This window comes from Spea bombifrons, chromosome 2 (genome assembly GCF_027358695.1).
Source record: "Spea bombifrons isolate aSpeBom1 chromosome 2, aSpeBom1.2.pri, whole genome shotgun sequence".
NCBI classification, from domain to species: domain Eukaryota; kingdom Metazoa; phylum Chordata; class Amphibia; order Anura; family Pelobatidae; genus Spea; species Spea bombifrons.
In genome coordinates this window covers 28,373,110-28,394,358 of record NC_071088.1, presented here as the reverse complement: position 1 = coordinate 28,394,358, position 21,249 = coordinate 28,373,110, and the positions used below count along the sequence as shown (strand labels likewise).

The 21,249-nt window shown below is 39.4% G+C and overlaps 2 protein-coding genes across 3 annotated transcripts in view; both read right to left on the bottom strand.

The window, feature by feature from the left end:
• The window catches only part of MAP3K15 (mitogen-activated protein kinase kinase kinase 15), a 65,175-nt gene extending 60,690 nt beyond the window's left edge, over nucleotides 1-4,485 (bottom strand). Inside the window, exon 1 of the mRNA XM_053457312.1 lies at nucleotides 3,544-4,485. Coding sequence (XP_053313287.1) covers nucleotides 3,544-3,886 — 343 coding nt within the window. The 5' untranslated portion in view covers nucleotides 3,887-4,485. The remainder of the gene's footprint in view (nucleotides 1-3,543) is intronic.
• Nucleotides 4,486-20,414: 15,929 nt separating this feature from the next.
• SH3KBP1 (SH3 domain containing kinase binding protein 1) overlaps nucleotides 20,415-21,249 on the bottom strand; it is a 115,910-nt gene continuing 115,075 nt past the window's right edge. For both annotated transcript variants that reach the window (XM_053457308.1, XM_053457309.1), the window contains one exon: nucleotides 20,415-21,018. In XM_053457308.1, the coding sequence (XP_053313283.1) occupies nucleotides 20,977-21,018 (42 nt within the window). In that variant the 3' untranslated portion in view covers nucleotides 20,415-20,976. The remainder of the gene's footprint in view (nucleotides 21,019-21,249) is intronic.

The window sequence follows — 21,249 nt, the reverse complement described above, 5'->3', positions numbered from 1 at the left end:
CTCCGCGTAAGCCTCCCATGCCTGTGGAGAAATGGTCGGTGCTCTGCGAACCAGGGGCCAGATTGGGACCCTCCATATGAATATATACGCAAACAACAAAGGTAAGCGGCACTCCCATCAAGTGAATTCCATGCGCTCTGCTGTGATGACGAAAATCTTCTTTGTTTTACGCACATAATTGAAAGAGGCACAAAGCCAGACACGTTTAACGCGTTTCGCACTAGGTGCTTGTTCATAAGCCTCGTTCTGTAGCATTTTTATTAACATGGTCAGATACTTCTACTTCAGACTCCTCTACATAAAGAGTGCTGACAGATTAGTAGGTATGTCGTTGATGATACCCAACAGAGACAGAAGAGAGCTCGTCAAATGTATGACGTCCGAAGAAGACGTTGGAAACTAGAACGCTAAGCAGAAGAGGGCCCATTCACAGTGCAGCAAGCATAATTGGACCTTGTTTCTAAGCCTTGATCACCATGACCGACAATTGCCATGGTGACATGCCTTTTATATGTATAGCGTTCATAATAATTAAGCTCTGTGTCACAGCTGAGACAGGGAATATCTAGGTATCAGCTAACAGGCTTGTCTTCCCATCATTAGTACGGCTAGTATTAGCTATTTAACTTTGGCTTTAACCTTGCGAGTGCGAGGGGCTGAGGCACATCTTCCCCATCAGGGAATGGGCCTGTATTCTGATTTTTGCTGTAGTTACACTTAAGTAACAATCTCGTTCACGGCTTGCACTAGAGAAATGTTTGCATTGGTTTGTTTCAGGTTAAACTATTCATAGATGCCTAGTTTAAGGTAAACCACCCATCCTATCACGTGATATACTGGTAAAAGGCTATTTTATTTCATTCATCTCCGTAAATTACCAACCAAATATTAAATGTAACTTAGACCATCTAGTTATGCATTTTCAAGGGCTAACACCAGTGAGCTAGTCCTACAGGAAGCCCTTTCACTGACTGAACTTTGCACTATGCAGAATCAGTCCTTTTTGCAGAAGAAATGGCCATTATATGCTTTTTAACATATATATAATAGCTGAGTGGTTCCTTAAAATGTATAAGGCGCCCCCCCACTTGCAAATGCATGGGGGCACTAGGCAGAATACCTCGTATCTGTTTCCACCTGATTTCAATGGGAGGACTTTTCTGCCACTGATTGGCTGCTTCGATCAGCCAATCAGAAGCACAAATTGCCCAACTGCATAGCAGGCATTCTGTATCCCTGTTGTAAGCGTTTTTTTATCAACATGCATGTGTTAAGATGCTATTGTACAGTAAATCACTTTACTGGAAATGGCCACTCATGGGCCGGACGTGGCACACGTTACCCGTTCTGTCTGCGATTCTCACTAAAATATTTGTTGATTTATTATAATGATATATTTAAATCATGTTCATTGTAATTATTCATCTGATTTATTACCACGATTAAGCTAGGATTATTAGGGAAAATTATGCTAACATCTTTGTAATTGATATTTCTTCCTGCGCGCGTCTACGTGCAGGGCTCATTAAAATAATTTATGTTCTGAACCATACACCATCGGGGTTCAGTGTAAAAGGTGAAACAGAACAGGTGCTTACGGCATTATGTAATGAGATATTCCCAGCGATCATACAGTTTCCACTTATCTTGCTCTAACAATGTGTTCTTCTTTCTGTTGCATGTACTTTATTTTATATTATGTAAAAATAAGCTAAATGTGGTTTTGGTGAGACTTTAATATTTTGTGCTATTGCCATAGAAACCATTAAGATGGTCCAATTAGAAGCAATATTTAAATGTAATTTAAGTTTTGAAAGGTGTGATACCCCATCATGGACCCTGCCATGTCTCTTTATATCATCTTGTTTTGTGCATTTTGTACAATCTGTATATTTTGTACCTACACTTGATGTACATACTAACTAATTAAACACAATATCTGTATTACTACTTTAAACTTAATTATCATAAAATAATAAAACCCGTTGGGAAATGTACTGGCATGTTTAAGGAAGCCTGCAAGAATCAGAAGCTGAAAAATAACATTATGATTCCTAAGATCTGAGCTATAACTCCTCACCTATTGTTTGATCTTCTTGACATTACTGGTAACGTTATTCTATGACACTATGACATCATGCACTTATACTATATAGAAGGAAATGTAGTTTAATAAAGAGGAAATAAATAGCGGCTTAGAGATTGTTACTCGAACTCTTGGGATTCCAAATGTTTCCTTAGCATGACAATAACCGTTATGGGTTCAGCAGGTCATGCAGAACAGTCCTCAATGGTTTTTGTGATGAGCAGTCCATGGCAGTTTTATGGGCCTCATCAATATAGTTGCACTGGTTCCAACACTTGAAAATAAGCTAGAAATGAAATAAATGTAAATTTTCTTTTATTTATATACACTGAAAGGTGCAAATGGAGGGCATCCCAAAAAAAACCACGTAGCAGCTATTGATGTGCAGCTGGTGGATTGCAATATCTGCTGACCAGAGCACCCAGTGGGGCACAGAGTGATAGACCCATGACCCAAACCCTTTCTGTGCAGTCTGGCCAATCGGATCTCTAGAAAAAGAACTCACTCGAGAGATCCCAAGGATTATATATCTTGTTCATTTATTAACAGGTATGCGTGATCAACCTGGTACACTTCACTTGTCATTCATTCTACAGTGAGGATGTTTGAAAATGTGGCTACCACCTGGCTTTAAGACCAATGACTTATCAAGGTCTGAATATTACATCTTGAAATACAGGCAGACTAGATAGTTCTTATCTGCCTTCAAATTCTATGTTTTTTAAATGTCAAGCGGAATATCCACTTCTGTAACAGACCTGAACAAATTCCAAAAAATGCTAAAAATTTGTTACCAGGGTATATAGAACATGTACTGAGCCTTCAACTGTTCTAAGAATAAGGTGAAATTAAGCTACTATCACTTTAAATAGTTAGAAGTATAATGTGTGCTGTTCTACAAGTGTTCTACAAAGGGACCATGCTTGAGGTTTCACAGTCCCAATCCTTTGAATGCTGGTCACTGAACACCAAAAGCTGAATATTTATACCTACAAAGTAGCAAGTAAAAGCATGCATGTTATCTAAGCCCTACGGAATATGATGTCACTCTGTAAAACAATAAATAATAATTGCAGTAATCCAGTTTCCTTTTGTATTTCCCTCCTGACCCCCCCCCCATGGATCATACCAGGCTTTGTGATATGCATAGGGGGCACCTATACTGCTGAGGATTCTTTCTGATCTACTGAATACCAGGATGTCAATTGTTCCCTGACTGTTCCTTTAATTGTCCCCAATGCCCCAGGGAAGGGAGGTGACAATTGCCTTTTTTGATTAATGACCATAAGGAATGAATAATAATGATTATAAGGAATATTATCTGCAAAATGTGCTTTTCCCAGCAAATAATGAACTGAGTGTAGGTACAAGAGTTCTGCAATACTTCTGGTAACCCTACTCCAGTAGTGCCTCACAGCTGTAGAGTGTGTCTGGCACACATAGACAGTTGGATTTACCTGCATCATAGAAGGTGTCCAGCACAGCCGTCTCCCCAAAGTCCAGCTCCCCGAAGTTAACGCTGCTGAACTGGGCGCTCTCCCCCTCGCATGCCCGGCGCAGACACTGCAGGGCTCCAGCCTCCGGGCTGCCCCCCTGGGCTGATTTCAGGCTGTCATTGAGGACATAAACTACCCGAAGTGACCTCTGTTTGCCCAGGAACTGAGCACACTCTATAGGGGTGTCCGGCACAGGTCCTGCTGACAGGGTGAGCTGCTGATCCATTCCTGACCATGGCTGATCCCGCATGCACCCTCCAGGGTCCTCCTGAGCTTGGACAGCAGAGGGGACACAGTTCTCCATGACTGAGATTATAAAGCAGGCAGGAACACCCTCTGGGGCAATGATGTGTTTAGCACCAAATGTAAGCAGATGTAGGTCACCTCATCTCTTTGGGCCACACAGGGACACACGATCAGCGCAGGTAAGTGATCAGCAGCAGGGTCCAAGCATGTGAATGGAGTAGTGAAGAGCAGTATTTAACATGACCGGCTTAGCTTGTTGGCGTTAAGTTCTAGAAGGCGGATCTGAGCAAGTGATAAAAGAAGTTCTCCAAGTCAGTTTACTCACTGCTCCAGAGGCAGATCTAACTTGTGAATGCACATACTTAGAATCTCCGTGCAATGCTTTCCAAAGACAGCTGCAGGATCCCAGATAAGGCTAGGTCTGGGGGCAGATGCACACAAGCTGGAGGCAATTTCAGACTTCTGGAGTATGTCTCCAACATGCAGATGTGAGAAGATAGATCCAGGCTTTGTTTTTTTTCCACGTTTGCAGTTAAGCACTGAGCCAACTGACAAACACCGTGCACACTGTATGCAACGTCTGCCCCAGCATGTCTCACTAACAGGCTCACCCACCCCGCATGCTGCCTTCAGAACTTTGGGCTGGACCAGCAAATGATTACTTCTCCGGTAGCCGGAGGTTCTTATCAGCCGGGGTCTGTCTGCAGCCTGATGTCTTGTCCTAGAGGTTAGCAGGGCGGAGAACTGTTCCAGATTCCCCTCCCTTTCGTAGCACCTCCTCCAAATCTAGTCCTTTACAAACAGGGCAGAGTGAGCTTCATCGCGACAGGGCAGTGTGAAGTTCATCGGGACAGGCAGTGTGAAGTTCATCGGGACAGGCAGTGTGAGCTTCATCGCGACAGGGCAGTGTGAGCTTCATCGCGACAGGGCAGTGTGAGCTTCATCGGGACAGGCAGTGTGAGCTTCATCGCGACAGGGCAGTGTGAGCTTCATCGGGACAGGCAGTGTGAGCTTCATCGGGACAGGCAGTGTGAGCTTCATCGCGACAGGGCAGTGTGAGCTTCATCGGGACAGGGCAGTGTGAGCTTCATCGGGACAGGCAGTGTGAGCTTCATCGGGACAGGCAGTGTGAGCTTCATCGCGACAGGGCAGTGTGAGCTTCATCGGGACAGGGCAGTGTGACCTTATTCAGGCAGTGGGTGATTTTATGACCCCCTTTCTGCTTTCATTCATCTCTGACTAATAGGGGACAGGAGGTATGTTGGGAGGGACACTTTTGAGAGGAGGGGGGTACTTCCATTGAATACTTCTAACTTTAGGAGTGGTGATGATTAAAAACAATTGACAAGTGCAGACACACAAAGCCATGTCACTGCCAGGGGCACCAGTGTAAAGGCAGGGGGCGAGTATAAAAGCATGCACAGGTTTAACCCTTCACGTATCGGAGAGCAGATCAACTTTATAATTGTATTTCCAGTGTTTTGATAATTTTGATTTTAATTACAATTACTGCCTTCTCTATGTATTGTGTATTTAATGCTAGCTTAGGGAATGTGTTGATATTTAAGTTAAAAAAAAAATAGTCTGCGCAAATACATAAATTTGGCCAAGTTCTAAATAAAATAAAAACAAGACCACGCGCACAGATACATACAGAAATATACAGCATAGGGTATGTTCACTGACCCCATTGTTTCAGGACCCAAGAGAGTCCTAAAGGTCGGTTGGCTGCATCTTAACTTTACATGCATCATAAAAAAAAATCACTAATTCACATCAATATGTAGTGCATTATACAGCGGTATGTAATATAATGGTACTATATAAAAATAAATACTAGATTAAAGGAACCAACACAGAGGCAACTGTCTTTCAAGTTTCCTTCCAGTTGGGCAACTTGCTGTTAACAGCTTTATAATATAAAACATTATCATCAGGATAGGGCTTGGAAAGGGGCAGAGGGGCAATTGCATCCGATGTGGCTCTCATGTTTAAAGTTGGCCACTGCCTAAACCCGTTTCTTAAGTGTTAATTGGAATTTCAACCATCAGTGTTTCTAACGTTAAAAGTACTAAAAGCAGCATTTACTTCCCGACTGGATCCTTTCCGTCTTTGAATATGCTTTATATGTATATCATTTTCAGAAGGGGGAAAACATGGCACCTATTTGAGATTGCAAAGCTTATCTTGGAGATTTCATGCACTTATGCCAAAGGGCTGGAACCCCATCCTTGTCTTTCTAGCCAGTTTCAAGTGGCCAAGGCCAAGGTACCGAGTGTGACACATATGATTTGTTACAAGTACTCAGTCTCACATCGCTTGCAACATACGGTAACTACATCAACTAACTCCTTCCCATCATCTGATTTCCACATCATACTACTTAAACAACTGTTTCACTTTGAAGCTCACACTTAGGTAAAGTTATCTATACCATAGTCCACTCTATATGTTGCTGGTAAGTCTCTAAATTTAACAAACAGCTCATATTTATGAAACAGCTCCTTCATACGAAGGTCATCATAATAAGGAAAATGCAAATAGCAGCATTAACCCAAGAGAAGAAGGAATCTTAAGTTGAATACCATTCATTGGGCCAAACAACAAGTATTTAATAATTTTAATATCTAACATAGCATAAAGAAACATTAGCGATGGAACATTGTTGTACCCTAAAGCCTGGCCCAGACTGGCTATCTGGCAAATACTGGGTGGGCTAAACAAACAAACTAAAACTAAATCTTTAGTCTTTTTGCATCTCGTTAAAATACTGGAGATAAATACATAAAAGGTTCCTCATCTAATCTTGAGATAAAGGTTGGCCCAGGACCAGTAAGTTCACCAATTGATATGATATAGCAGAGTAGGTTAGCAGTTAAAACTAAAGTGCCTTCCTATCATCTGGCTATAGATGTATGTCACTAGCAGAGGGGTAATCAAAACGCCTATGGTATACTATCAAGATTTATAAGACACTAATACTGGGTGGGCCACTGGCTAACAGAACCACACATTCATCCGATCTGCCTGCAAAACAATTTTAAAGTGGCAGGACCGCCCTGTCATTGCTGGTCCGAACGTGCCATAAACTAATCTTTGTAGTGTTTACTGATTAATATAGCGTATACCGCCTTAACATGTTCTCAGGATCTGCATGATTACTTCTCTCCTTTATGATATCTTGGTCCTATTGTCACACTGCCAGTGGTGTGATGGGGAGATGGGAGAGAACTTAAGGACAGGAAATCAGGCACACATGCCTCGGCTTCTCTTCAAAAGAAGATTGACAAAATGTGCAATCTACTGCATATATATATAGATATATATATAGATATAGATATAGATATATATATATATATATATATATCTATATCTATATCTATATATATATATATATCTATATATATATGTCATAGAATAATGTAGTTGTGGAAAACAACTGTGGCTGCTCCCCTTAAAGCAAGCAACCGAGAAATGTAAACCTGCTTGGTTCACTGAAACACAAAGACAGTTTACTTCACTGATCCCTAAAATAGCAGTGGCTGCTAGTAAAAAAATACATTCTGTTTTTTTTTGTATGTGTGTCGTAACAAAAGTATGCCTGCAACTTTTAATAAAATATAATAGTTATGAGAATTTCCTAGGCCACCTTTTTAATATGTGACATGATGCAACAAAACAGCTTTCAAATGTAGATTATTACCTCAGTTCTCAATTGTGTAAAAAAAAAAAAAGGTAACCATTTAAATACCTTAGAGGAAAACAATGTATGTATTTCCCTCATATTGCAAACACATATGGCAACCAAAGGGTTTAAGAAGGGGCCAAACTGGAAAGGAGCCATTGGTGTTATAAACCTGTAAGGCGCTAAAAGCAATAATAGGAGATTTCTTAGCCTATTCTGCTTGCCAAAAACTCAAGAAAGCTATTATAGAAATAGGATTAAGATATTAAGAAATTTTGAATTGAATTCCCTGGAAAGACTTTGGATATGATTAATAGCCTGTCACTAATATTAATAAAGACATAAAAAGTTATGTTAGGATACCACGACTAGGTTCATTTGAGATGTATAGTTTAAGTGACTTAGGAGGGTTACCAGGAACTTACATTTTACTTGCCAATAGGACTCTCAAGAACTATTTATTCATACATGAGAAGATTGCCAGATACCAAGTGACACCCACACCGTCTCAGAGACTCAAGGCTCCTCTCAGCCAGTGCTCCTTTCAGCCAGTGCTCCTCTCAGTCTGGCTCTTACACAGCCACGCTCTCTGGAGTCTGACTGCCAGGAAGTGATGTCATCCCGACGCTCTGACTTCCACCTATGTGCAGGGAGCTGGAGAGGATGCATGCCTGCCCCTACAGAGAAAGGACTGGTGATTTCTCTAGCTGAGCCGCAGAGGAGAGGCCCTGGTCACTATCCTCAAAGGTGTTGTTGCTAGGGTTGCTATCTTCTCTTCAAAAAAAATACTGCTCATAGTTGTGAGTTGGCAAGGGTGGACAAAATGGGCAGACACTAAATGTTGCATGACCCTACGAGATTCAGGCTCCTCGGTACAGCTACTCTCTGACAGTGGTACACAACAACTCCCATTAAATACTGAGCCAGACACAGTTATTATATTATATTATATATTATATAGTGATCTAGACACTGAGGGTGGTACAGTGCAACTCCTATCATTATATAGAGATCCAGACACCAACCGAGGTACAACATAACCCCTATAATTATATAGTGATTCAGACACTGAGGGTGGCTGAAGTGGGAGCTCCCCCTTTTAAGGAAGCTCCCTGCTCCCCCGTCACAAAAAAATACCAGCATTGCATTGCTGTATTTAACGTATGCCGGCACCAGATTCAAATGGCTGATTACGAGCAGGTGGCGATCCTAAGTGTTGCAGGCTCACGAGGCAGCTGCTGTGGGCCCTCTGGAATGACTGGACTTTTGCCCCGCTTTAAACATGGCCCTGGGTGGAGCCCTAGGGATGGACATCATATCCTGGCACTTAACAGAGAGAACGGTGATGCAGAGATTAGCTACGCAGACATTAGCAACAGATTAGCTAGCACTTCCCTTGGTTAAGTCTAGGGCAACCTCCAACCTAAACACACCACTCATGACCACACAAGACCTAGGAGAGCAAGGTAGGTTGTGTGTGGCAGATAATCTTGCCTTGGGCCTGGTCTATATATATATCACTGATCATAACTCTCACATAGAAATGGAAACCTTGGGGTCAGCAGACCTGAGAAGTTACCATAAATTATGTGTGTGCATGATTATTATTATTTATTGCTTTATATGGCACCATCACATTCTATTGTGCTGTACAATGGGTAGACAGGACATAACAAGTAGTATATAACATAACAATTTGACTTAGAGGAGCAACAGGTGAGGAGGGCCCTGCTCAAATGAGCTTAGGATGGTGAGATGTCACAACTGTCTAAACCCCATGAGGTCAGTTGTGTAATGTCTAAATTAAGGATTTCTCTAAGGATGGGGTTTGGATTCAATGTCATAATAAGTTGACTAATAACCCCCCAAAAATGTGACATGTGAATGTGGATTCATTATGCACTGCTGTCATGCATGTAATAAAATATTTCAAAACTGATAATGAAAATACTGGTAATAAATATTATATTCCCTTATATACTGTACATCATTGTCTTTAAAGAGCATAAATGCCATAGCCTGCACTGCAGACCAGTACGTAACCCATCCTTGTCCAGTTATTGATCCAAAATGGTAAGTGTGAGGTTTTGGTAAATGATGGATCTGTGAATCAATGCACTGATCAATGTACATGCGTATTGTCTAATCAATCTGACAGGCCTTGTGTGACAGCATGCTATCCCAGTCTATTACCAAAGAGATTTTTCTAAATTAGAAAAAGCTCTTGTAACAACAATTGACCTTGACCGAAATGTCTCAAAATTGGTAAGACTGTCCACTGGCTTCTCAGGATGTCTCATGTGGCCAAACTTTTTCATATTGTGTATATTGTGCTTTTTCTATCCTGTGTCATGTAATATTAGCAGAACAAATAATGTTGAAATATCTGGGTAGTCTGGTCAATATGGTTCCATTAGCCAAATAGTAACATGTTAAGAACAGTAAGGGATTATGAAAATGAGTAAATGAGTAAATCGGGAGGTTTTAATTATAATTGGCACCATCCGACGTTCATAGCCACAGTTTATTTTTACTCTTTCCTTTTCCTTGTTATAGACCATATAATAAACATTCAGAATAATATCTGGGGCTGTGCTGGTAAGGCACAGTGTAAAGTACAATTACACCAAAGGGTTATTGAACCTACTGAAATCTGCTCTTATAGTGTGCTCAGGATCCCAATATGTGCACCTAGCTTTGACATGTACCGTAATATGTGTTTATTTTCTGCAACTCACATCAGACCGTACATACATGATTGTTGCTATATACTTAGGATATAGATTTGTTTGTGAAGGGCCCTCCTCACCTGTTGTTTCTGTAAGTCAAATTGTTATGTTACTACTTGTTATGTCCTGTCTACCCATTGTACAGCGCTACGGAATTTGATGGCGCTATATAAAACAATAAATAATAATAATATACTTAGATAGAAATTTGAACAGGGTCCTCCTCAACTGTAGTTTGTGTACATCATCTTGTGTTATAAACAAATTGTTATGTCCTATCTACCCTTTGTACAGCACTGCAGAATATGATGGCGCTATACAAAACCATAAATAATAAAAATAGTAATAATAATATAAAGAACCCACCTGCAAAAAACTGCATTTGAATTTCACACTTGAACAGCCTTATTATTCTAATTGAAGTGTATGTCATATTTTAACTGAAGCTGAAATCAAATATTTTTACAAATATTCAAAATATAGAAGGCCATTGTTTGAAGATAATCATTACTTGGTTTATTTTGGAAATACACAATAAATGTCACTCATAGCAGATAAGCCATATGGTAACAAGTGGGCAAAGCAAATATATTACTTCTCAGCAATCACTATTTTTATAATACTTGACTTTTTAATCTCTAATTTGCAGATGTATATTGTAATAGAAGTTGGAATAAACAAAAAAGAAAGGTTTATATCCTTGCAACATGAATTACTACACAGACAATAAAGAACTTGTATTTATTGTAAGCTAATTTGAACAGGGCCATATTTATCTTTTATATGGCGCTATATAAATCAATAAATAATAATATTTTAATCACAACACACTACTCTAATAACATATATATATATATATATATATATATATATACTTGTTTAGGCAGACCTTTTTATTAGTATATAATGAAGTATATAAGTCTGTGGTGGGTTTGATAAGCACAGTCTAATGCATGTTCCAAAGCATTTCTGTGCTTGGAAAATTGTGAACATTATAATTAAGGCAAACATTACACCTTATAGCCAAAATAAATAATGTGGACTTTGAGACGTTTGCAATCATGTATTTAAGATTCTACCAATAATATTTTATTATTTTATTGCTCCGGAAGGTTTCAAGAAAGAAAATGAATGTTAATCCATGTACAAAGAAAAACTGGCAAACCTAACGGTGGATTGTCATGCAAGATGGAAGATCAAATACGGGACTTAATGACGTGATATGGACATGCAGGTACATACAGGGTCATCTCACGTATGTCAATAAGGAATATTGAATCTGTCATTTGTTATGAATGACATGCTGGTCAGAGACAATGATTGGTATATGAATTATTATCCCAAAAGCAATCAATTATAAAAACTAGCATAAAAAGGGGACAATCTCAGTTAAAGGAGCAGTGTTTCATGTCAAAATGTGACTTCTTTACATTAATAGCTGTCTCCCGCCCTGCTGGGTCTCTGCACATGCGCGTTCACACATTCTCAATGCATTGCGTTCTAGTGAGGTTAACATGAATGGAAGAGAGAACATGCAGAGTGTTTCACATAGAAATACTCTTCACAACAATGGAAAATCACATGCACTTTTGGCACAATTGTTCCTTTTATGTGTTTCCCCACAGCATTATGTGCCAAATTGACTCTTTATATATAACCCAGGCCTGGACTGGCAAATGCGTAGTTGGCTAGAGCCTATTACCACCCATCTACCTTCATTGCTGCATGTGCTGGCAAACGCTGGCCTTAAAGTGCCAGGAACAATTTTAATCCCCAGTCAGGCCCAATAACCATATTAATCTCCATAACCGTATCTAGAGTGGGACAGAGTTGTAGCAATGCCCCAACAACAAAACATTCAGGCACCAGTGTGTGCTGTTAATTGCCTGTGCTTGTCATCACCTTCATTTGAACTGTCTCTTATTTCCCTATCCTAATCTCTTTTTTGCCCACATTTTACCTCTATTACCCTCAATTATCCAGTTCTCACACACTCACTGATGGCCAGACCTAAAGAAAAGCTTTTGTTCTATAATTGGGAGGAGTAATCTTTGGTTCCACCCGCTCCTCCCGTTGGCTCTGCCCACTCCCCACTCCTTTCCCTACCCATTGTTAGCTAGTCCCATATACCTAACTTGTCTTTGCCCTAGTTCCCATAATGAGCAGGAAGGGTGAGCTCTGGGGGACCATCCGTAGGAAGTTCCCTCTTCCTTTTCTTATCTGAATACTGCACAGTACATATAATTGCTGTTCCATGAATCCTTGGTGACGTTGACCTCATCACCTTACTCCATTTCCTCTAGCCATTATGACAAAAATACTTCTTAGTTTGGTGTTTTGTCCATGAATCTCTATTCACACGCGATCATCCAGGTTGCAGAGACAGGCCAGACAGAAAGATGGTTAGAGGCATGGCAAATCAGACTCCTTGTTCCAGTGAGCTGGAGTGTCTACTGCCCACTTTATAGAAAGACACATCTTCTCTACTGTAGAGTAATTTCTATCTTGTGGATAAAACAATAAAAAATAATATTATTATCATTAAGTAAGCTTTCTGCTCAAGTACAATATTGAGTGATCAAACAACGCTGATTGGGCACAAATTTCTTCTTTTAATTTTCCAAAGGCCTTTTCAGTTTCTTGGGACCGTTTTACTGCTACAGGGCTTTTGATTTTGTAAGGTAATTTAAAGCAAAGCCAATTGTAATACCCAATTATACTCCGGAAAGTTCTCACCTGCTCCTTAGTAATTGGTTGTGGCCAATTTCATATGGTTTTCATATGGTCGAGGTTTCTAGAAACTGGGGTTAGGAGTTAAACAAGGAGCTCCAATTGAGATGGTGAGATTCCCGGTATTCACTATGTATTACCACATTATCCAAATCTTCAGCCAAAGTTTACTACATAAAGCCTCTATATACTGGAAACTACTACTATTTGTTTTATAAACTACAATATATTATTTCTATGTTGTTCTGCTTAGTTCCTCCTCTGCACCCGATTGCTAGCAGTCAGCCTTGGGTTGTACCTAGGGACACTAGCCTAACCTTCTTATCTGGCTCATTTGCCTCTGGAGGTCTGTGCTGGAGCTAGGCGTATAGGGTGTGGGTACTGCCCTCAGACGCATTAATGACTCTGTCGGTTGCCATGCTTTATAGTGTGTTTACCAGTCTGTCTCCAGTAAGTTGCCAGGCATAGGTTCATTTGGAATGTGGGCCTGGTACTACTTGCCGGTAGGTTCTTCTCCTAGGTTTTTGTTTTGCCTTGTGTCCTTTGCTACTTGTCCTTGTGTTTTGTTCTTCGTGTGTGTTTTTTTTCTCCTCTGTCAGCTTTGGTCTTTTTTTTGGTCCTCTTGTTGGTTGTGTCCAGAGGCCAATCCATAGAGGGAGGGTGTTCTACTTAACCCTCAAAACACAGACCCCCAGTGGGTTGTGACAGCTTAAGGAAGTATGAGCTAATGCATTGAGATATCCATTGGAGACTGGCAGACCGAAGAGACAACCCACAGTCCCGTCAATGCAGATTCTATGGAAAGAACCCTCCCTGACACTGTCTGGAGCACCAAACCTTGTGAGTAAGTTCTGATTTTTTTAAGATGCAAAAGGCGTATTTTCTATTTTTCTGATCCAGCTGCTGGGTGGTTAAAGTTAAAAGCGCTGAAGTTAAAGGGTTTTACTCTTCTCTCCTGTTCTCCTTTTCTCTTCCCCTTTTGCACCAGTTTCCTCTCCTCTGTCCCTCCTTTCTCTCTCATCTCTCCCCCCTCATCTCTCCTTTTGTTCTCTTTTTGTCTTTTTTTCCTCTCCCTTTTCGCCTCAACTAAATTCTCCCCTTCTCTTCTGTTCTCTCTTCAAACATTTTAGATGTCACCCTGACCACAACCCGGATGGCTACCCTAGATAGGCGCATGCAGAGACAGGAAATGGAGTCAAACACCTCTGTACTGGGTTTTTTATTTTCAAATGCATGGTAGAAGGTCTGGTATTTAACTTTAGCATTGAACAAAGAGCAATACCTATTTAAGTGTTACTCAATATATTTATATTGTAGAAACAGCCAGATTTCACTAGTGTATGAATGTTCATGTGACTAAGTTTCTGTATATACGGTAAATGCAATACGTGAAACACTTCCTGTTCTTATTTCCTGGCTCGAACGCTTGGAATATACCTATCCAATCTACACGTTTGATTTCTACATGCCCCATTTCACTGGCATCAAACCATCCCCATTTTTTTATTGTTTGTTATCATATAAAGACAATTATTCTTATTAGCTGTTTGCTTAAAATAATAGTGTCTTCAAACAGGAAACAACTATGATTGCCAATTGAAAAATATATCTTATAATTGCCTTTATTTGAATGTGAATTTCTAGATTGTAAACTCATTTGAGCAGGGCTCTCGTTATGTTATGTCCTATTTATTAATTGTACAGCACTGCCGAATATGATGGCGCTATTTAAAACAAATAAATAATAATAATATGAACATGTCTTGCTGAAAGAGAAATGTTAAAAAAACATTCTACTTTGCACAATTTGCGAAATAAAAAACTTTTTAGGTTTAATTTAAAAAGGAAATAATGTGGATTTTCTTCCTCTTGTGTGAACAAGTGACCTCTTTTTACCTCTTTCTGTTATATTTTAGATAAACCCATTTCTGTGTTTCTCGCATTATTCTTACCTGGGCGACTTTTTATTAAAAAAAATATGACTATTCCCCCAATACAGTCTATATTCCTACACAAGCTAAAAATAAGTTGTCTGTATACATATTCTATTAAGACTATATATATATATATATATATATATATATGTTTGTATGGATTTGATTGTTATGCTTAATATCTGCATTGCTTTTTTGTTCTTTTTCTCTACATTTTCTGTTTAGGCAAATCTTAAAAAATGTATTTTGTATTCAATGTAATGTTTTATATTAGCAAATTAAATGAATAGTAGAAAAAAGAGAGGAGTGAGGGTGAGTCAGCAGTTACATAAAATGCATACTGTATGTGGGGAGGATTGGGGTGTCTATTGACAGGGGGGCAAAATTGTTAATTTTTTATTTAATATTTTTTTTACTACTATTATCTTTCAATGACCTGCATGACGCCTCTGTGAGAGCATGAACACAGGCAGAGAGGCAGGAGGAGAATAGATTCCATCTCCCCCCTCTCTCTGAACTGGTTTGTTCCATGGGCACTTCCTTTCTGTAGCGGGAACAGAGAGTGCTTCCTGTGACAGGGAGTGTGTCTGTGTAGACTGTAGACAGGTGGCCTGTTTTGTGGGGTCACCCCTTTGTGTGTACAGATGCATGTAGGGTAGTGAAGCCAGTGTACTGTGTTAGGGCCGTATACACTGAAAAAAACCTCAGGTAAGAACTATTCAGATGTTCACAGCAAACGGAAGGCCATACTTTTTGCAAATAACACAATTATAGCTGTACCTTACACCTTTTCTGTGGCTGAGCAAGCAATAATTTGAATGCATTATTTGTCTTTTATTATTTATTAACAAAACACCATGGAGAAGAACGTAATTGGTATACAGGGGAGGGCATTCAACCTGAGGGCCAAGTCCAGCCAAGTAGCCCAGCAATAAAGCAGCCTGGGGCATACCTCTCAGACAGCATGCTTAGTGTATATTAATCAATACTGTCTAAAATGCATTTACAGAAAGCGAATCCATAGAAATCCAATAAAAAGAGCACAGAGTGGAACTAAACAAGATGTAAATAAATACTGTCTTATTTCCTTGTTACGCTATGTGCCCCAGTGGACAGATGAGGGATTGCTTGTGGAGCACAGAAAGCTTAAAGTAGTGACCAAATTGTTTAAATCAAAGCAGCCTGGAGGCAATTCCTCCCCCCACCCTTGCTTTTCCATTCTGTCCCCAGAGTCACTGATGTCTACACACAAGCAATAACAGGGTTTCTGTGCCACTTCGAGATGCCTCACTGATCTCCTGCTATGGATCCACTCCAGCTGGCTGAGGTCTGATCCTGAGAAATCAACTGACTACCTTTCTGGTACTATGACATCATCTGATTATATCACTGCAACACAGTCTAATGTAATGTAACAACATTTGCAAAAAGGTTCTTGCTTGTTGCTTTGCGTCAATTTAAGCAACCAAATTGGTCAGTGTTAGATGTGATCCAGCCATTCCATTTTCTCCCACCTGATCATTAGACCTTTTGAGGGTCATCTATCAGATGTATTAGTTAAAGGGCATCTGAGATAAAACTATAATTGAATTCAGCATTGAAAAACATTCATCACTTCTGTTATTATTTGTAACATACAAATATGTTACTCTTTGGGATTTATCACCATACATTATGAAGGCCCATCCCCAATAAGACTTTGCTGGAGGAAGAGTATGGTTGGTCCTTTATAGTTAAAACACCCATTAAATTGTATTTTAAGTTCAGATGTTAACCAGTTCTGACGTCCACCAAAAGGCTAAACTGGGGGATTCCATGCATACACCTTGTGGAGCTATATTGCTTTAACATACTGCACATTAACCTGAAGATCAACCGTGTAATTCTTCTCTAAAGCTATTACCACAAATATTTAAAATGTGATGTGGCATCAAGATAGCCATGCTACCAAAAAACAGAAGTCATTTTGCTATATGAATACTTACGTGAAATAAAAATAAGCTGTATATAGAGGTAAGGTAGGACAGACAATAATCAGATATGTCTCTCTGAAAATTCAGTGTCACATAATCTTGGATCACTGTATTATTCTTTACTTTGGCTTTCCAACAAAGGAGATGGGGTCATACAGTCTGTGCACATTCCTGCTCTCTTAATGCTTAGTAAACAGAATTCTGTCTTCTGTACTAGTTTCCACTCTCTGAAACCATACTGTAAATATTACCTACTTGGAACTAAGAAAAAAAGAAACCACGATAAGCATCACTGCTACTGTGCTGTTCTGTGCCCCGAGCAACTCTCCTGTATACAACTGACAAACTTTTAAAGGGCTCATGCTGCCACTTTTTAGCATATACAAATATGTTACTCTTTGGGATTTATCACCATACATTATGAAGGCCCATCCCCAATAAGACTTTGCTGGAGGAAGAGTATGGTTGGTCCTTTATAGTTATAACACCCATTAAATTGTACAAGGCTGGCTCTGCCTTTCTAGCTGGAGGAACCTGCCAGTGTTAGCACCTTATAATGAAAAGCAAAGTGAACTCCCCTGCAAACTCCCCCTTTACTGAATAGTCTCCTTTGTCATGTTTGACCCAATGAAATATTGGCACAACCAGAATTGAGCATACTTGAGAATTTCCCAGGATAGGCTACCCAGAGCTTCTTGTCTTATGGGAAGGAGGCTTCATGTAGAGGCAGGAATAGCCATGTGCATGGCTGAGGCTAGCCCCAGGTAGCCTTAACTGAGATAGAACTGCGCAGGGAGAAGGCAGAACATGGGTAGGAGTGGGTATAGCCAGTGTCTTATTTATCATGACCATCACCCTAGGCCTAATTCAAGGCATGACCATGCACCTCTTCGCTACTGTCCTAACTGCTGCCTAGGCCATTATGTGCCACTAGGCATGGCCACATGCCACTCCCCTGTGAAGAGAAAGACAAAAACAACAGAGCAAATGAGCTTTACCTAGAGACTCTGGGTTAAAATATGGAGGGCTCCCCAGTGGGGCTATTAAGTTGTCCATATTTTAGCAAGCAAGGGCACGCAGAAGGTGGGGGCTAGAAACATAACTTACATAGGGAGCTACAAAAGGTTTGAAATCCTAGGGCCATCGTACATTTTACCATAATAAAAAGCCACCTATAGCTTGTATTGTTTGTCAATCAGTAAAATTGTTTTGGAGGTATTTAATTTAATAGTTTAGCGCAGGGAAGCTGATACTTCTGATTATAGAACTAGCCATGTTGAATAAATTTCCTGTCCTGAAGTTGTCTTTCCATTCCTCACCCCTACAAAGGCCGTCTCAGTCTGAATCAGCAACTTAACAATAGGAGAGAGGCTTAACCGGAGTGATAATAAACCAGATCCAAAGAGGAAATTAAAATAGCTTCTCCTATGGTATACTCATAAGGTCTGTTCTATCAATACATATATTGCTTATTTTAATCTAAAAATTGCCGGATTGTTTTATTTAGTGTATGATGCTGCAAAATGAATGTTTCTGCAAAACCGATGGTGAAGCTTAGCATGGATGAGCAGTCACGAGACGAGAAAAAACATACACACTTACAGCATGTCATTATAAAACCATTCTATTTCATTGTTATGAAGCATACAACAGAGTGGCAAGTGACAATACATAAATACCAGGAATATTATAAAAATCCAAGTTAAAAACAACTTCACCAAATATGTATGAATGTGATGATTTTTTTCGCTGATGCATTCATTTTATTTGCTTTAACTTATTATAGTTCTTTCAGGAAAAAAAATCAAAACAAATAGTTTATACTATTGGTGATGCAATTAGCAAATAATTTACAAATCTATATTTAACATGAAATTAAGAGAATGGTACGGATGAAAATCAGGGATCACACAATAGTATGTCTGCAATTACAATACATTGATCCCACACAAGGCCGAGTGACATACAAAAGTCGACTTCAGTGCCTAACATGGAAATAGGCTAATTTCACTGTTTTTTTATAGTACAGGCATTTACAACATTTACAGAAAACAAAGGGATCTCTGTATAAAGCTGCCAGGCCGGGTGTTGCGATAAGTCATGCATTTTGATAGAGGGGCCTACGTATCAAACACACAACGATTTGTTTTTTAATACCATATATCAGATACATCTTTTCGCATTGTGTTTTGCAGACTAATTAGACATCAAGTTCCAAAAGTGTCGATCATTGCCCTTATTGAAAGGAAGGGCTCCAAAATGTAAACACTGAAGCATCAAAAATATCTTCTAAATACACATAAGATAATACATATATTCATGTTGTGTATTACATGAGCATTATCCTCCACACCAAGGTGGATGCACTGAATGATTAAATCTCCCAGTTGGCATAGCATGTGATCATTTCTAAGTACTGTTAGTGTGCCTTGAGGACTGGGTTGGGAACTGGTGCTCAACTGGCATCAGACAAACACTTTTAACTACTTCTTAATAAGAATCACAAGTAAGTAGCTTTTTAGTTTTCATGTTTCTCCAAGATGAGTATTGCTAAGTAAAATTATATCGAAAAGCCTTTCCTGTAGCGTAACATCCTTAATCTATTTTGTTACATTTAGTCATTTAAAGTTATGCAGTGCATGCACTCACACATATAGCTGCTGTTTCCATTTGGCACATCATGACATTTTCTCCATGTTAGTTGAAATACCTTGTCTTGCCACTAGAAGTCACTGTTGCACTGCGAGAACATTTTGAATGACCCTAATTTGCGTGTGCTAAGAAACAACTGTAGTTGTCACTGTTTTCATCTCAAAACGGTGTCAAACACATTGCAAACTAACAGCTTTTGAAAAAGAAATACAGGATGACCTTTTGTCTGACATTCAGTGTTTTACCAGTTGGCAATCTGTAGTAAATATTTTGCTCTGTGTGATTGTTGGTCACCCGACTGAAATCAATGACCTTTCTAGGGTTTTGTTAAAAATCCATCAATGTGAAAATCGTGGTCATTTCCCTTGTAAAGTAAAGCCTGTAATCACACTGAACAATTGATGGGCAACTTGTCATCAACATTTAGTAACTCCGTAAATATAACATTTGCTATTAACATTAAAAAGAACATATGAATATGAGTTACTGTGTTCATTTTTCACTAGGAGCCCCAGAGAAGAAGTATGGTTGGACATTCCTCTTCTACCCTTGTGTGGGTTAAATTATGTCATGTTGTCACCTGTCGCACACCCTTTTCCCTAGCATAATCTTGAGCAGAATGCTATAGTTCTTCTATAGTGATGACAGTGGCCATCTGAATGAATGGCAATGATAATAAGGTGGAAAGGCATCTGAACCCCCATAAGAACAGAATGTCCACGCACCTGCTTAAGAAAAGAAACTCATAAATGTGTTGTACAATGAATACACATTTTGAAGAGAACATTCAGCAACTCCTTCAGGCTTACCGCTGAATGTTGGACGTAAATTCTCTACACCATGTTTTTTGCAGTATAGCTTTAGGCAAGAAAGGCACAAGTCATCTTCAAAAACCATTTGTTCTCATGTTACACACATTAACATCTACAAAGCGTTTTATCCGTTTTCATGACATATTTCTTGTATGCCCGTTTGAAGGTCATCATTACTAATGTAAGTGGATACATCTTGGAGCAAAACACCAAAAAAAATGTCCTTGACTATGAGTTATACAAACAATTCAACAACTGGAGATAAAAGATGTACACAAAAGAACCCCGTAAAATTATAAAGCTTATAAACATACAATCTGAAATACATTTTATTTATGGAAAAATATTATCCAAAAAAAGTACCACTCTGAAGTAAACTGCCTGAGTTTCCTTCGTTCGCAGTGTTAAGAAGAACACATCAGCACAGGTTGGATTCATCCAGTTAACGTGTGCCACATGGTATGAACGTCACAAGGGTTTCCTTGGTAGGTGGAAGAGCCATTGTGCTTTCTGCATGTTTGAGGCAAATCGTTAATAATTTGGCACCAAGACATTTTGGATGGGGAAGAACAATGTCATTCTTGGACTTGTGATCTATAAGGTTATGTATAGCATCTTCCATTCACACAGAAGTCATTTTGATTGTAGAGACTTCTTAATCTCACTGATGTCCATCTGGAGAAGTAAAGAAATTGGTCATATTCACTACTGTGTTAAAGTTGGATGGAATATAATGGCTAGTCAGAGGCGTGTTAATAAATAACCAGGGTCTTGCATTGTATCACTGAAATTAAATGTTACTAAGACCTATATAATATTGTATTTGGGTGTTTCAGCCACCCCCCATTGCTAATAAGTGTATATCATGCACATAGGCAGCCATCACCATAGACAAATATTGCTTGG